Genomic DNA, 15,668 nt, shown 5'->3' with positions numbered 1-15,668 from the left:
GGATCTTCCCAGACTGGGGCACGAACCCGTGTCCCCTGCATTGGCAGGCGGACTCTCAACCACTGCGCCACCAGGGAAGCCCAGAAAGTATATTTGCCTTAATTTTTAATGTATTGTACAAAATAACATGGCAGTTGTAATAGAAAACAAGTTACTGCATCCCCCAGGCATTTCCAGGGAAATCTTTCCCTCACTTCTCACCCCCTCTACTCCTAGCAGAGACAGATATAAAAGGCAAAAGCTAAAAAGACTGCCTGACTCAAAGCAAAGTGGATACCTCTGTAGATCAGTAACAGAGCAGAATTGCAGAACAGCAGAGGAAAGTTTCAGCCTCCATGGCCTTCCATGGCTGGTGGTTGGAGCCCTTGGAGTAAGGGGGAGGCCAAGTACCCAATGGAAAGGACACCAGGAGCTGAGACTTTTAGAAAGATATGGGCCAACAAGAGGCACATGAAAAGCTGCTCAACATCACTAATTATTAGAGAAATGCAAATCAAAACTACAATGAGGTAATCACCTCACACCGGTTAGAATGGGCGTCATCAGAAAATCGGCAAACTACAAATGCTGGAGAGGGTGTGGAGAAAAGGGAACCCTCTTGCACTGTTGGTGGGAATGTAAATTGATACAGTCACTATAGAGAACAGTATGGAGGTTCCTTAAGAAACTAAAAATAGAAATACCGTATGACCCAGCAATCCCACTACTGGGCATATACCCTGAGAAAACCATAATTCAAAAAGACACATGCACCCCAGTGTTCATTACACCACTGTTTACAATAGCCAGGACATGGAAGCAACCTAAATGCCCATCGACAGACAAATAGATAAAGATGTGGTACATATATACCAATGGAATAGTACTCAGCCATAAAAAGGAACAAAATTGGGTCATTTGCAGAGACCTGGATGGACGTAGAGACTGTCATACAGAGTGAAGTAAGAGAGAGAAGTATCATATATTAATGCATATATGTGGAATCTAGAAAAATGGTACAGCTGAACCAGCTTGCAAGGCAGAAATAGAGACGCAGATGTAGAGAAAAAATGTATGGACACCAAGGGGGGAAAGCGGGGTGGGGGGGTGATGGTGGGATGAACTGGGAGATTGGGATTGACGTATATACACTAATATGTATAAAATAGAGAACTAATAAGAACCTGCTGTATAAAAAAAAGATATGGGCCTAGGTAGGGAGAGGATGCAGATGCAGTGCACAGTAAAGGATGGGGCTCTATCTACAGTATTCACTATATGACCTTGAAGCAGGAACCCTAAATTTTCACTTTAAGACCTGGCTCTGGAGAGCCTGGTGAAAGCAGCGTCACAAGTAAGCCCTTCACCAGTTGGAACGTGAATTTACTTCAGGTAAAATGAATTTTATAGCATGACCTGACAAAGAAGTTAAATATTTTCAGAATGTTCAAAACGTAAATAAAGGAATAACTTCTATTTTAAAAGAACAACAACAACAAAAATCATGGAAGGGCTTCCCTGGTGGTGCAGTGGTTAAGAATACACCTGCCAATGCAGGGGACACGGGTTCAAGCCCTGGTCCGGGAAGATCCCATATGTCACGGAGCAGCTAAGCCTGTGTGCCACAACTACTGAGCCTGTGCTCTAGAGCCCGCAAGCCACAACTGCTGAGCCCACATGCCACAACTACTGAAGCCCGCACACCTAGAGCCCATGCTCTGCAACGAGAGAAGCCACCACAATGAGAAGCCCGCTCACTGCAACTAGAGAAAGCCTGCGCACAGCAACAAAGACCCAACACAGGAATGAATGAATGAATAAATAAATATTTTTTTAAATCATGGAAACAGAGCTGTATGTAATGGAAGCAGGTAGATATGTAAAGAACGAGTAAAGATGAAAAAATCAAATAAAACGTGGACCAGAAATGGATAACTCTAACCAGGATATGGCTGACAAGACAATTAGTAAGTTGGAATAGAGTGAAAAAGTCACCTATAATGCCTCAGAAAGACACAGATCTAAAAAAAAAATACCAAAAGGCTGATGGGATAAACAGAGTATATACTACAAAGTCCTAATCACTGTGTAAAGCTGCCCCTCTTGCCTAATTCTCTGTCCATCACATGCTCTGTGCATTCCTGTCATAAAACCTATTATTTAGCAGAATTACCAGATCTTTTTTTTTTTTTTTTTTTTTTAAATTTTTGTCTGTGTTGGGTCTTAGTTGCAGCACACGGGATCTTTGTTGTGGCACGTGGGCTTCTCTCTAGTTGCAATGTGCAGGCTCTAGAGCGCATGGGCTCTCCAGTTGAGGCATGCGGGCTCAGTTGCCCCTCAGCATGTGGGATCTTAGTTCTGTGACCAGGGATCAAACCTGCATCCCCTGCATTGGAAGGCAGACTCCTAACCACTGGACCACCAGGGAAGTCCCACCAGGTCTATGTTTTTATTGACTTATTCTTTATAAAGCTCCTGCCAGGTGCTGAGCTCTTTTCTAGTCATGCTGGGTACAGACAGCCAAGAACGAGTCAGATAAGGGTCTTGCTCTCATGGACTTTGTGTTCTAGCCTATTCATCACTATACCTCTGGCATCTACACCATTGTCTGGCTCAGATTAGGCATTCAGGGTATATTGGTTCAATCAATGGGTAAATGAAGGAAGTAATTCATACCTCAAAATATCTTTTGTATGGCTATGGCCTTGATTATCTTCCTCTGTTTGGCCAGTTTTGCAGTGGTGAGAGAGACAGGGAAGAGATGAGAGGAATTTCTCTCCCTAGAGCATACCCTGCTGTTATCAGTCTGTGACACAGACGACACACTGGTATGACCCCCATAGACCTGGAGTCCACCTGAGCTGTGTCCTCTCGTTTTTTTACTTCTGTTTTACAAATTGGTCAAGAAGATTCAGAATGAGGGTTTCTTTGGTGGTGCAGTGCTTAAGAATCCTCCTGCCAATGCAGGGGACACGGGTTCGAGCCCTGGTCTGGGAAAATCTCACATGCCGAGGAGCAGCTAAGCCTGTGCGCCGCAACTACTGAGCCTGTGCTGTAGAGCCCGCGAGCCACAACTACTGAAGCCTGTGTGCCTAGAGCCCACGCATCGCAAGGAAGAGTAGCCCCCGCTCGCTGCAACTAGAGAAAGCCCGCACACAGCAACGAAGACCCAACGCAGCCAAAAATAATAAATAGATTTATTTTTAAAAAAAAGAAAAAGAAGATTCAGAATGAGACCAGCCAGCAATGTAAGCAATGTCAATGTATGAATCTTTCTTTTTTATTTTTCAGGCTGGAGTGAAAGGGACATTGGGAAGATTAGTCGGAATTTTTGAGGTAAGTCTGTTAAAATCTTTGGTGCAATTGGTATCATATTAATAACCACGTATATCTTCACCATGGGCCATTCAGGCTTCCGTAACAAAATACCAGAAATTGAGTGGCTTATAAACAATAGAAATTGATTTCTCATAGTTCTAGAAGCTAGGAAGTCCAAGATCAAGATGCCAGCAGATTCAGTGTCTGGTGAGGACCCACTTCCTGGTTCATAGACAGCGGTTTCTCTCTGTGTTCTCACATGGCAGAAGAGGGAATGTCTCTGGGGTCTCTTTTATAAGAGCACTAATTCTATTCATGAGGGTCTTCTATCATAACCCAATCACCTCCCACTGTCCCCTACCTCCTAATACTATTACCTTGGTGGTTAGGATTTCAACGTATGAATTCGGGGGGGCGGGGGAGAACATAAACATTGTCCATTGCAGTCTTAATCTAGGAAAGATGTCATCTTTGTTTCACCAAGTTTTCAAAACAGTGCAGCACCAGCAGAGAATAACATGCATTCTTTTTAAATCCCATAATCTCCTCCAATCAACTAGAATTATTTGTTAGAATTGTTTTTCCTGTGTCTACCTCTCTTCCTCTCCTCCCAAGATGTGAGGAGGGGTAGGTAAGTGTAGAGGAGACAGAGGAGAAGTGGAAGATAAGTAGCTATAGCACAAGAGACAAACGAGGACATAGTCTGGACTAGAGATTTGGAGAAAGTAGGAAATCAGGGAATAAAGATGAGCAGGGTTAGTAGGAGGAGGGGAGATGTGTGAGATAATCAGCTTGCTCACATTGATGGGACCCCTGCCCACCACAGTCTCTTCTCTTTCTGGTGTTCTAGCTAGTTAAATTTACCTGGTGCCTTTTTCTCAAGAGGTCCCAAATCCTTTTCTCAGTGTTCTTGAGAAGTTGTGCAGAAAAAAGAGGGTAAAGCCTTGGCTTTGGAAGCCCAGGCAAAGAGCTCACCCTCAGATTCAACTGTGGCATGTTTTAAATAGGCCAGTTGGTGCTATTCCATATCTGATTGTAGGACGTTAAAAAGTGAAAGGAATCCTTGGGTCTAAGCTCTCTGGACGTTTACATAATCTCAGCTGTCTAAGGAAAAACTCTCTCTGTCCCTCTTTGCCCTTCAGAACCAGGAGAGGAAGCACAGAACGTATGTCTATGTGCTCATTGTCACAGAAGTGCTGGAAGACTGGGAAGACTCAGTTAACATTGGTAAGTTATCCCCAGATGGCCTCCAAAGAGCTCCCCACAACTGGCCCTGGCCGTGCCGTAGGTCATTACCCACAACCACAAATGAGAGCCTGATAAAGAAAAGAAATAACAGAAGGATGTCCATTTTTGAACTTGTGAAAGGTACTATTTTGAAATGTTTAAGAGGAAGCCAGAGTTGGGTACATAGTCAACATTTAGAAATGCGGCCCATAAAAATAAGACCTGTTGATTCTAAAACCAAATTGGATCCTCCCAAGCAGGTAATTGATCAAGGCCTCCGCAATGCTAGGCCCGCTGCTGGCCATGAACCTCAGGCGGGAGCACGGCCGTGGCTGTTCCTTGCAGTGCTTATTCAAACTGTTAGAGAAAACTGTTGGTTTGGTTGTGTGAGCCCCTCCCTCCAGAGCTGTATAGTAGGTGTAGGGTGATGGGAGTAGTTTCCAGTTATATTCATGTTACCCTTCAGGTGCACGCAACTTTCTCCTAAGGAGCCATTTTCTTTGATCTCAGATCACTGTTGCATGTATATGTCCCTTTTTTTTGTTTTGTCTGTGTTGGGTCTTTGTTGCTGCACATGGGCTTTCTCTAGTTGAGACAAGTGGAGGTTACTCTTTGTTGCAGTGTGCGGGCTTCTCATTGCTGTGGCTTCTCTTGTTGCGGAGCACAGGCTCTAGGCGTGTGGGCTCAGTAGTTGTGGTGCGTGGACTTAGTTACTCTGTGGCATGTGGGATCTTCCCGGACCAGGGATCAAACCCATCCATGTACCCCGCATTGGCAGGCGGATTCTTAACCACTGCGCCACCAGGGAAGTCTGTATATATGTCTTTTGACCTAAAAATTGAGGTGATTTTAATGGTTGGCTCATGGTTTAATCTTTTAGCTCTGAAGGAAAGTATATTCTAGAAAAGTGTAATATTAATTTAACTTCTGTTGTAAATTGGCAAACAGATATAATTCATTTACCAAAGCTTTTCCCTTTATTGTTAGTATATGCTTTGCCATCATGCCTCTCACATTGTTGATCTGGGCATTTCATAGCTCTTCAGCTTTTAATGGCTTTGTGTTTGGTAAGAATGCAATAAACTTAAGTATAAATAAATTCGGGGGGGGGGTATTAAAAATAGACTCCTTAATAGCCGGTGCTGGGGCCTGAAAAAGAAACAGAGGTGAGTGGTGTGGCTGGCCCTGTCCTCAGGGTACTCTGTCTGGTGGGAGTCACACACTTGTGATACTAATTTTTAAGGTACCATTGCTCTATTAATATCCAAACAAGCCTTTCACCTGTACTCCCACTGCTGAGAATTGACTCTAATGAAACAATCTGAAATATGGGAATAAGCCTATGAGCCTTCCTTCAGATGAGCCTTTTTCAGATGAAAAATTGGGTCTTAAAATGTACAGGTCAGCAAATGTTAAGTGATCTAAGGTCCATTCATCTGATGGAACGTTAGGCAGCTGTTAAACGCATACTTATGAAAGCTCTACACCATGGGAAAGTGCTTACGAGATCGTGTTGGTGACTGAAAACAGGATATAGAATTGTATATACACTAATTAGAACTACATTAAAATATGAATTTGAAGTGAAAACAAAGATGAGGTACTGGTTTTCACCTAAAGAATTGGCAATGCCAAACAAAAGTTAACAGTGCTGGCAGGAGTGTGGTAAGACTGACATTCCAACACACAAAAGCAGGATTGGGGATCAGTACATCCTTCTGGAAAGCTGTTTGACAGTATCACAAGCCCTATAGTGTTCAAATTTTTTTTAAGTGTAGCATTATTTATAATAACTAAAATTGCAGACTGTTGATGTCCAATGATAGGGAAATGGTTAAGTGAATGACATTATATCCATGCTAGATATTATGATGTAATGCAACCATTAAATATCATACTTTTACAACAGAGAAGAATGCTTAAGAAACAATGTGAAGTGGAAAAGAAGCAATAACAACAGTAATAGTAAAGCAAACTCTTACAGCATGTACTCTGTCCCAGGTATTGTTCAAATGCTTTACATATTCGCTCTCACAACAGACTTGTGAGATAGGCATTATTTATTATCTCTATTTTATAGATGAAGAAAGTGGGGCCCAGAGAGGTTCAGTAACTTACCCAAAGCTGTGCAGCTCATTAGAGCCATTGATGTGATTGGAGCCCAGCATATTAGCTTCAGTGTCCATGTTCCTAACAACAGCACTCCATCAGGGCCTCTGAAGATTCCGAGCACCTTAAAGCATGATCCCAATTATAGTTTCTCAAATAACTGTGTCTTTTTCAAATAAGATGAAAGAAAAGCAAATGCACTAAGGTATTAAGAGTAGTTACTTCTGGTTTATAAGATTACAGGTAATTATCTTATTTATGCTTTCTTCTGTTTTCCCAATTTTAACCAATGATCTTTTGTTATTTTTGTAAGAGAAAAAATAATGGAGGATTTTAAAACATGCATTTGAAAAAAATTTTAAATACACTGAAAAGTTAATAATGATTGTGTTGAGATTACATTTTCCTCTTTTTGAGAAAATATTTTCTTTTTTGTAGATATATCACTCTTATACAAAAATTTTAAAATAAATAACTGATTACAAGTCAGCCATCCTGGTAATTCTGGAAGCTGATGCTCATGTCTGTTTTTGCAGGAGATGGGGTTGCTGGCGGGCTTCAGGCACTTATGTACAAGCCGAGGAAGGCCCAGAGGCCCAGGAGCTCAAGAGGAAACCACTAGCAGTGGTTCTCTTTAGAGGGCAGGTTTCACACAATTACTTTCAGCTCTTCAGTTTTCAGATTTCTTGCCTGTTTTCTGCATTAGACATTTGTGTAATATTTGAAGCATATAAAGCGCTTGCATCACCCTTGTAAGAAAAGAAAATAAGGAAAAATAAACTTACATGTTTTTTAAATGTTGATAACCATCGTGGTCATTTTGTAATGTGTAGAAATATCAAATCACTATGTTGTACGCCTGGAACTAACATAGTGTTGTAGGTCAGTTATACTTCAATGTAAAAAAGAAAAGAAAAACACTGATAACCATTGCTTCCATGTTTTTTTCTACATTTTCTCAAAAGTTTTAGGGTCAGAAACCTGCTGCTTTTCCTTTTGTACTAATTTCTTTTTCTCTCTGCCTCGACAGGAAGGAAGCGGGAATGGTTTAAAATAGAAGATGCCATAAAAGTGCTGCAGTATCACAAACCGGTGCAAGCATCGTATTTTGAAACGTTGAGGCAAGGCTACTCAGCCAACAATGGCACCCCGCTCGTGGCCACCACTTACTCAGTTTCTGCTCAGAGCTCGATGCCAGGCGTCAGATGACTGAAGATTTCCTGTAAGAGAAATGGAAATTGGAAACTAGACTGAAGTGCAGGTCTTCCCTCTCACCCTTGCTCTTTCACCTCTCCTCACAGGCCTCCTCTTTCAAATAAGGCATGATGGGCAGCAGAGAAAGGGTTTATTGATAATGTTGCTGTTTGGTGTTAAGTGATGGGGCTTTTTCTTCTCTTTTTATTGAGGGGGTGGGGGGTGGGGGTGTAATTTGTCAGTACTTTTGTGCATGATCTGTCTCTCCCTTTTCACACCCCTACAATTCTCTAAAGAGGCAAACAGCCTTCCCTCTGCCTTGGATTCTGAAGTGTTCCTGTTTGTTTCATCCCAGCCCTGGCCAGATTTTTTTTTTTAATTTTTTTTTTTTTTATTAAAAGATACCAATATGAGATGAAATCTTTCAAGAATTTGTCCTGTAATGTGCTGTTAAGTCCGGTAGGCTGGTCACTTTCACTGCAAGATACATTTATCTACACATTATATATTGGGCATATAATATGTAAATAAATGACTTTTAGAAGAGGGATTTAATTGTTTAATTTTTAAAAGTTTTGTTTTTTAAATTCAGGGTGTTTCTGAAGTGGAGAGCCTCACAATTAATTTACTTTTTTGTTTCTGATGCTAGTGGCTAGGTAAAGTTCCCTGTCCTCTCTCTTTTCCCAGTCATCGACTGTAGTTATGTAGGGTACGGGAAGAGTTTAGCCACCTTCATAGTGCTCCCAGGACTCATGGCCTTCTCTTCTCAAAGCTGTGTTTCCATGCCAAGAAAGAAACAGGAAGAAACCTATTTTCTTTTTTATTACCAAGCCAGGAGCAAATGGCCTCAGCTCAGATCTGGAGAAACAATGCTAGAAATTGAATTCCTCCCTACATGTTGACAATAGGGATTTGAACTGGATTCTTGGGATTACTATCTAAAAAACTGGAGTGTCGAGCATTGTTTCTATCCTGCTGGTTTGGAGTTTTTTCCATAATGCTACTTATCGCCGACAAAGGCCTCTCTCCCTGTGCATCCATGCCTTACACCGTGCTGAACTGGATATTGTCCTTGTGCTCTGAAGCATCCAACTATACTTGGCAAGTACAGCTGTACAGTCCTGTCCCTGTTCTGGGTAACCATGTTACGTTCCTGAAAAGTACACAGGAGGAAAATTCAGATGTTTGCTTTTCTTTGTAATGTTATAGCACTTGTAATTGCACCATGGAGCATGCTCAGAAATATTAAATATGTCTCCCACTGGGATGTGAAAGGTCCATCGTCCGCTGAGAAGTGGTATGGGAGAATGCTTAATCAGTTATTAGAACAGCAACATAATGCATTGGCTCCCTGCAAACTGTCTTGTTGGGTTTTGATACAGAGTTGATGCTGGCTTCATTTGCCAATTGTGTTGTTTAGCCGAGAAGTAGGCAGAAAAGGGTCTTGAGACCGGGGCTGGGGGTGGGGGGCACTGATCAATCCCTGGCTTGGGACAGGAGTTTGTTGCTATACTCTTAGTGGCATCTCCTTTGTCAAAACATAGCCAAGATGTGAAATTAAAATCGTAGTTCTCTTTATTTAAAAATTCTAATAAATACTCAAACTTGGAAAAGCTTTTGCTCTTCCCTCCCACTAAAAGAAATATAGTATCTGGTAGGCCTGTGTCATTTAATGTTCAGTGTTTTAGGGGACATCAGTTGATGAACTTAAATTTTTGCTATCTATTCTCGGTTTGCATCTTCTCTCCCAGTCTTAAAACACGGAGCCAAAAAGCAGTGCTGGCAGTTTCCTTAGGAGACAGCTCTACCTCTGGGAAAGGAATCCTGTCCCTAAGTAAGGTTCCCAGTGGATAGAAAGCACCATGGGATTTGAGTCTAAATGCCAACTCACTGTTCATGTGTCCTACTTAAAAATGAACACACTGCTGCTTATTACCTGATTTAGAGCATTCTGAGGTTCTGTGCAAATAAATAAAGGGGACAGTAAAGTAAGTTCAGCTCAGCACTAAATGGAGTCCCCAAAACAATCTTCAAAATAAATTCTACCTTTATGATATAGATTGAAAGAGCTTTGCAGGAAAACGATTAGTACACTTGAAACAGGAACTGCATTTGTTAATAGTATTTGTGCAGTTTTTAGTGATCTGAAGATGTTTTCACTGGGCTGGTATAATAAATACACTACCCTACAAAGTCCTGTTTGGATTGTTGTTGGCGTCTTTGGGTCAGGAAAGCGAACTATGCCAAGAAGTATTTGTCAGTGACATGAATGGATCCCATTAATGCAGTTAACTGGCGAGGTTGTGCTGATGCTTCCTTAACTGACAAAAGGAGGCTTTGTCCAACACCAGAATTGTTGAAACTGATGCGGTTATCTGTTGCACTGGGATTCTGGTGAGCGGGGGTCGGTGTTTTTCCCTCCCTGGCATCATAAACACCATGGCTGTCTCCTGACATGTAGTCACAGCCCTTTTGTGATACATTACTTAGACACATGGTTGCAGTAACCTTTCTATCTCCCCCAAAGAAAGAAAGGAAAAACAGAGGAAAGCTCAAAGTTTACCCTACTTGCAGAATATTTAGACAACACTAATTTGCCATTAATTCTGCAAGTACTCGCCTTATTCAGGCTTGGCAGAAACAGGTTCCTGTGTTCAGGGCAGATATCGAGTCTCTCTCACAATGAACGGGCACATCTTAGATTCTGATTATTACCAGAGTGCCCATCAGAGTCCACCATACTCAGGATGGAGAAAGATAGCAATGGCTTTTTTTTAATTAAAATTTGTTTTTGGTTTATAAATTGCAGCCCTTGGGGAAACAACAGTGAGACCATGCCATTTTTTTGGACCAGGACTATATGTGAGTGAGTGAGTGAGTGTGTGTGTGTGTGTGTGTGTGTGAGAGAGAGAGAGAGAGGAGAGAGAGAGAGAGAGAGAGAGAGATAGAGAGGACTAGCAGGAGTCGGCCACGTTAGGTTTTCTGGTCGCCTCTCAGAACAGTGCAGCCCATGAAAGAGGAGTCTTGATTTTTCTCATGGTAAACATAACAGGATGGAAAAGTTACTGAATTGACTGTTTTATTTTTACAAGTGTCTGCTGCCCCATCTGCCCTGTGAGGAGAGGGTTTTCTCACTGCTGAGTCTGAGCTGAGGCCATCTGGAGGGATCAGAGAGTGTGGGAGTATCACCCTGCTAAGGCTGAGCAAGGCCTAGAAGGTGGCTTCGCCACAGGATTTCCGCCCTCTGCATTGCGTTGCCAGTGCTGTGGAAAGTGAGGCACTGGAGGCCTTGCTTCCCGCAGCCTCTGGGGAGCAGGGTGGGTCACTGCCCTCTGAGAGTGTTTGCAGTTTTTTGTACACTGTTGCTACGTAGTCAAGTTCCTTCATGGCAGAGAAATATTTTCTGTTTCAGTGTTAGGAGTCAGCCCATGTAAAGTCTCTTAGACTTGCTTAGAAGAAAAAAAAAGTCACCTTTTGCTTTTAGAATTCTAGGAGGAAGAAGTTCCCCATAGAACCACGCTTCCTCCTTCTCCTTCCGCTTTCTCTTCTCCACGCACAGTGCTCATTGGGGGCTTCTTCTAACCCTCCTCAACAGAGGGGAGTAATCGGTCTTCTGATGGACATGGATGTGCGTCTCATACCTTGTACTTAACATATTTGTCATTTCCATCTAGTGCTGTGTTAATATCTTTGTTGATCTCCCCACCTGATCTTTTTTTTTAAACAGCTTAGCCTGAGCCATATTTTTGTTCATTTACAAAAAGGATTTAATAACCACAATGTGATTTTTGCCACACTGTATGATTTTTAATATTTCTGAAGTGTTCTCTAAGCCCATCCTAGTTGAGAGTGGATTTAGCGTTAGAAGAAATACCTGGACAAATCTCCACAGTGGGATGAATTTTTGCTTAAAGAGAAATGAGAGTTGATAATATAACTCTATATCCTGGTCCCACCTGCATTTCACATCTACATCTTTACAAAAAATAGGAGACATGCAGGATAGTCAACTCAAGCATTTCTAGGGAGAGGAGATTGTTTAATGGTGATGAAATAATGCAGATGGCTCTTTGAGTTCTTATTCTTGAAGACTCTAAAAGTAGTCAGACCTGAGGCTGTGCAGTTTATACTGCCCAGTTGGGGTGGCAGTCGTTTCTTCTGAGCACTGCTGGGATGGAACCTATTTCCCCAAGGCTCTGCAGCTGTCAACCTTAGTGGCGTCAGCCTTGCTCCATCAGGGCACCCCCCCCCACTTGGGGTAGGTGGGAAAGCACCCCAGAGTCAGCCTCTGCACTCTGGGGTGAGCTTGCAACAGAGACCACACCATCCAGAAGAGCTGTGTATTCCACGTCACCTGACATGTCACCTAAAGCAGTAAGACATTTGAGATTTTCAAGTAAATTGTGAATTGCTAAATACTGCAGTCTATAGAATATACTACATCAGGTTGACTTGAGGTCATCACAGGCCCTGGGAACCTACTTTTAGGCAGACTCTCCTTTGGAAGCCAGGAGCCTTCCACTCCTGTCTCTGAAAAGGCAGCTTCACACTTCGACAATGTTTTTGCATTAGCTTGATAACCTTTCAGGGATGGGTGAAGCCTAATCGGGACATTTAAAAAACGATCTCTCTCACCTTCAGAGTAATCCAATAGTTTGTCCTCCTAATCCCCTTAAAAAGTAATAAGTAAAAAGAGAAATAAAGAATCCCATTTGGTGTTGATTCTAACAGACTCCTTGAGCTGAGGCTGGCAGTCACGTGATTTGATTTTGTGTGTCTGCTACATGAAGCTTTTGAAGTGAAAAGGGCATGTCTCTCCCCTAAATCTTTGTTGATAGTGATGATCTGTGAGCCTGAGCTTGTCCTAGAAAATGAGACTGTCCACCTGGCAAGGGGAGCCCAAAGAAAAGCCTCCTTAACTCAGAATTGAGCACAGCAGGAGGGCCCCTGCGGAAGAAGGAAGTGCTTTTGGCTGAAAAAGCAAGATTAATATCTAGAAGGTGGCGAGTCATTGCTTCTGTTCCTGCAGCAATTAGGTTGTTGAATTAAATAGGTTTCCTTCAGTTTGCATTCTGAGTTCTTAACCCCAAACAGGGGCCACTAGAACAGCAAAAAAAGAGGCATTTAACCCCCTGGAGATAGGCTTTAAAAGATACAAAAGCAGCAGCCTTGTCATTTTCCAGGTTCATCACCATTTTGATGTGCTACCCGCCCTTCCACCCCCACTGCAGCCAGGCCAGATGTGAAGATTCTATAAATATTTGAGTTGGGGAACATAAATTCTGGTTCTGGAACAATTACCTACTAAATTGCTCACCATCTGTGGACGTTATCCATGGGATGTGCCTTTCAGGGAACATTTCAACAATACAGTAAAATCACTCTTCTGGGCTTGAGGCCCCAGTCAGGCATTAGGATCAAAATCTTAAGTCTTTGGAACTTCTCAGGAAGAAAGCAAGATACCCATTCCCGATGCTGGGCCTTGAGACTGGACTCCCTGTCTGTACAGTGGGGTGGAGTGGCTCACCTTCAGGAAGTCATTTCTCCAGTAATACTGGAAGTATTACTGATACGAGACTGGCTTTCTGGAAGTAATACTGATACGAGCCTGGCTTTCTGAACACTTTTGTGCTGAATTGAAAATGTTAACCTAAAGCAATAGATCCATGTAGCCTCTTCTACCTCATTACTGTCCCATTGGAAAAAAACAGCATTTCAGTGTTAAGGCTTGGTCTTAACATAATAGATATGACTTATGCCAGGGAAGATAGAGGCTGATTATGGAGACATCCACAACCGGAACAGATAGGCCTGCTCCATGTAAGTCCTCCACGGGGGCAGGTTGAAGTTAGGTCTTGGAGAGCTTCCAAAGCACTGGGGGGAGGGGAGGACTTCAAGGGCCTTCGCTCAGCCAGCAGGCGGCCTGTGCTCCTCCCGAGGACATGAAGGATTCGGAGGGAGCTGCAGGCACCTAAGCCACGGTGCGCAGACACAAACCTGCCCTTTTGCCTCCTCCCACGTGACTGAGAGCATTTTTTGCTCAGAATCCAAAGGGATTCTGTCCTCCAAAATCCAGTTTGCTTGAGGTGTTTTGTTTCGCCTCTGAGAACCTCACCCTTGCACTCACCCGTTCACGGACGTAGATGTGCTGCTCAGGGCACAGATTCACGAGGGAGTCCGGGGCCCAGCAGTTGCACAGTGTTGCATTTTGTAGTTAGGAAAACAGTTGGTCCACTCTATTATAAAAGAGACACAGCGTGGGGTGCAGTTTTATAAATGTCAGGTCCGTTTTTATTGTCTCATGGTCTGAAAACATTCAAACTGATTTATAATTGAAGAAAAAGTTGGTTAAAATGAATAAAATGTCAGTTAGTGCATCTATCTTAAAGATAACTACCAGTGTACACCATGTGTTTAAGGAAGTAGGAGCATTTGAGGATGTTGTAAAAGTAAAGCAGGTATCTCTGGCCTACCCAAGTGTTTCAGAGGGAGGATGTGGAAGCCTATTAGTAGCATCTTTATATTTGATTTTGTATAAAGAGGCCAGTCTTTATTTCAAGGACCTTTTTCCCACCTACTCAATCACCTTGGTAGGGGATGGGCTCTAAGGAAGAAGCAGTGAGGCCCCAGCTCTATTTGCTGAGCTACAGGGTATGATCTCCAAACAGCATGAGGCGTATTTGAGGGGTTTCCTAACTCTGCTCACCTCCACTCCACTCATCTACCATCAGCACCAGAAGGGTTAAACTCCCTGGGACCATTCCAGTTCTGAAACAGATGAACTAGAAGAGGTGCTTCCGAACCCTGTCTTCACAAGTGTATCGCACAGGTGCAGTCTCCCTTTGGCCAAGTTCAACAGGTGTTTCCAGGGAACCCTTTGGATGGAGATAAAGTAGCCAAGATGTATTGAGTTTAACTTTTTCTGAAGGACAAAGTCTTTGTCCCTTTCCCCTCATGTTTTAGCTGAGACCTAAATGACAAAGTCTCCAGAACTGAAGACAGAGAGCCAGGGGACCATGTACCCAGGGACCAGTCCCCTGGGGATCACAGAGACTCAAACCAGACTATTCTGATTCCACCAGAACTCCACTGCTGTCCCCTTCCATCAGGACCACCCGGAAAAGCAAACAACTTAGCCTTTCCACCCCTAGGTCACCTGGTTCCTTGGTGACCATTCTGCAGAGTGAGAAATGGATCACCTGTTTAGGCAGTGTGCTGTATACTTGTAGAAAGGGTAAAAAGTGGAGTGGCCAATGGGCTGAGTACTCATCCTTGGAGAGGGTAGCAGAATAACCCCAGATGAGCTCAACAAAACCCCAGGGAATCCAAGGAAAGGCGCTTGTGTGGGAGGAGGGGTTGGTTATGGTCCCTTAACCTCTTGGGACCTTTCACAACTGGGGTGTCGCCCTTACCCCTATCCAAATGTGCTCCAGGATGTAGGAGCTCCTGACCCAGGGGTGCATGGTCTTGTTTTCCATTTTTTCGTTTGCAAAACAACCTTGCTTGGTATTGTATGGAAAAGCGCGTTTTCCTCCCTGCCCACTTGGAGCCGCCTGCCCAGGCCTGGCTTCTTCCCCAGTCTCTCAGTGCTCTTAGGAGCTGAGGGGAGCAGAATGGGTCCAGAGGAGGTGGAAGGAAACTGAGTTTTCCTGCACCCTTTCTCTAGGAGGCTGTTCTTAGGCTTCCTTCATACCTCTCTTTCCCGTGGGGGCAGGCAGGTTGTGGGGGAGGGCTGAAAAGAAAGTTCAGGTTTGGGTCTGAGACAGGTGCACAGCAGATGCAAGTCCCCCTTTTCCCCCTTTAATAGCCAGCCAGCCGTGTGTAACCATCCCCTTACTAAA

At 43.3% G+C, this 15,668-nt stretch overlaps 1 protein-coding gene across 1 annotated transcript in view; it reads left to right on the top strand.

Annotated features, from left to right (window-relative positions):
• NUDT3 (nudix hydrolase 3) overlaps window positions 1-9,434 on the top strand; it is a 100,112-nt gene extending 90,678 nt beyond the window's left edge. Inside the window, exons 3-5 of the mRNA XM_065886436.1 lie at window positions 3,271-3,315; window positions 4,440-4,524; window positions 7,664-9,434. Of these exons, the coding sequence (XP_065742508.1) occupies window positions 3,271-3,315; window positions 4,440-4,524; window positions 7,664-7,842 (309 nt within the window). The 3' untranslated portion in view covers window positions 7,843-9,434. The remainder of the gene's footprint in view (window positions 1-3,270; window positions 3,316-4,439; window positions 4,525-7,663) is intronic.
• Window positions 9,435-15,668: the final 6,234 nt, after the last annotated feature.

The sequence above is a fragment of the Phocoena phocoena genome, chromosome 10, assembly GCF_963924675.1.
Source record: "Phocoena phocoena chromosome 10, mPhoPho1.1, whole genome shotgun sequence".
Classification (NCBI taxonomy): domain Eukaryota; kingdom Metazoa; phylum Chordata; class Mammalia; order Artiodactyla; family Phocoenidae; genus Phocoena; species Phocoena phocoena.
The sequence above is the reverse complement of the archived record's forward strand: the minus strand, read 5'-3'. Positions and strand labels throughout refer to the sequence as shown.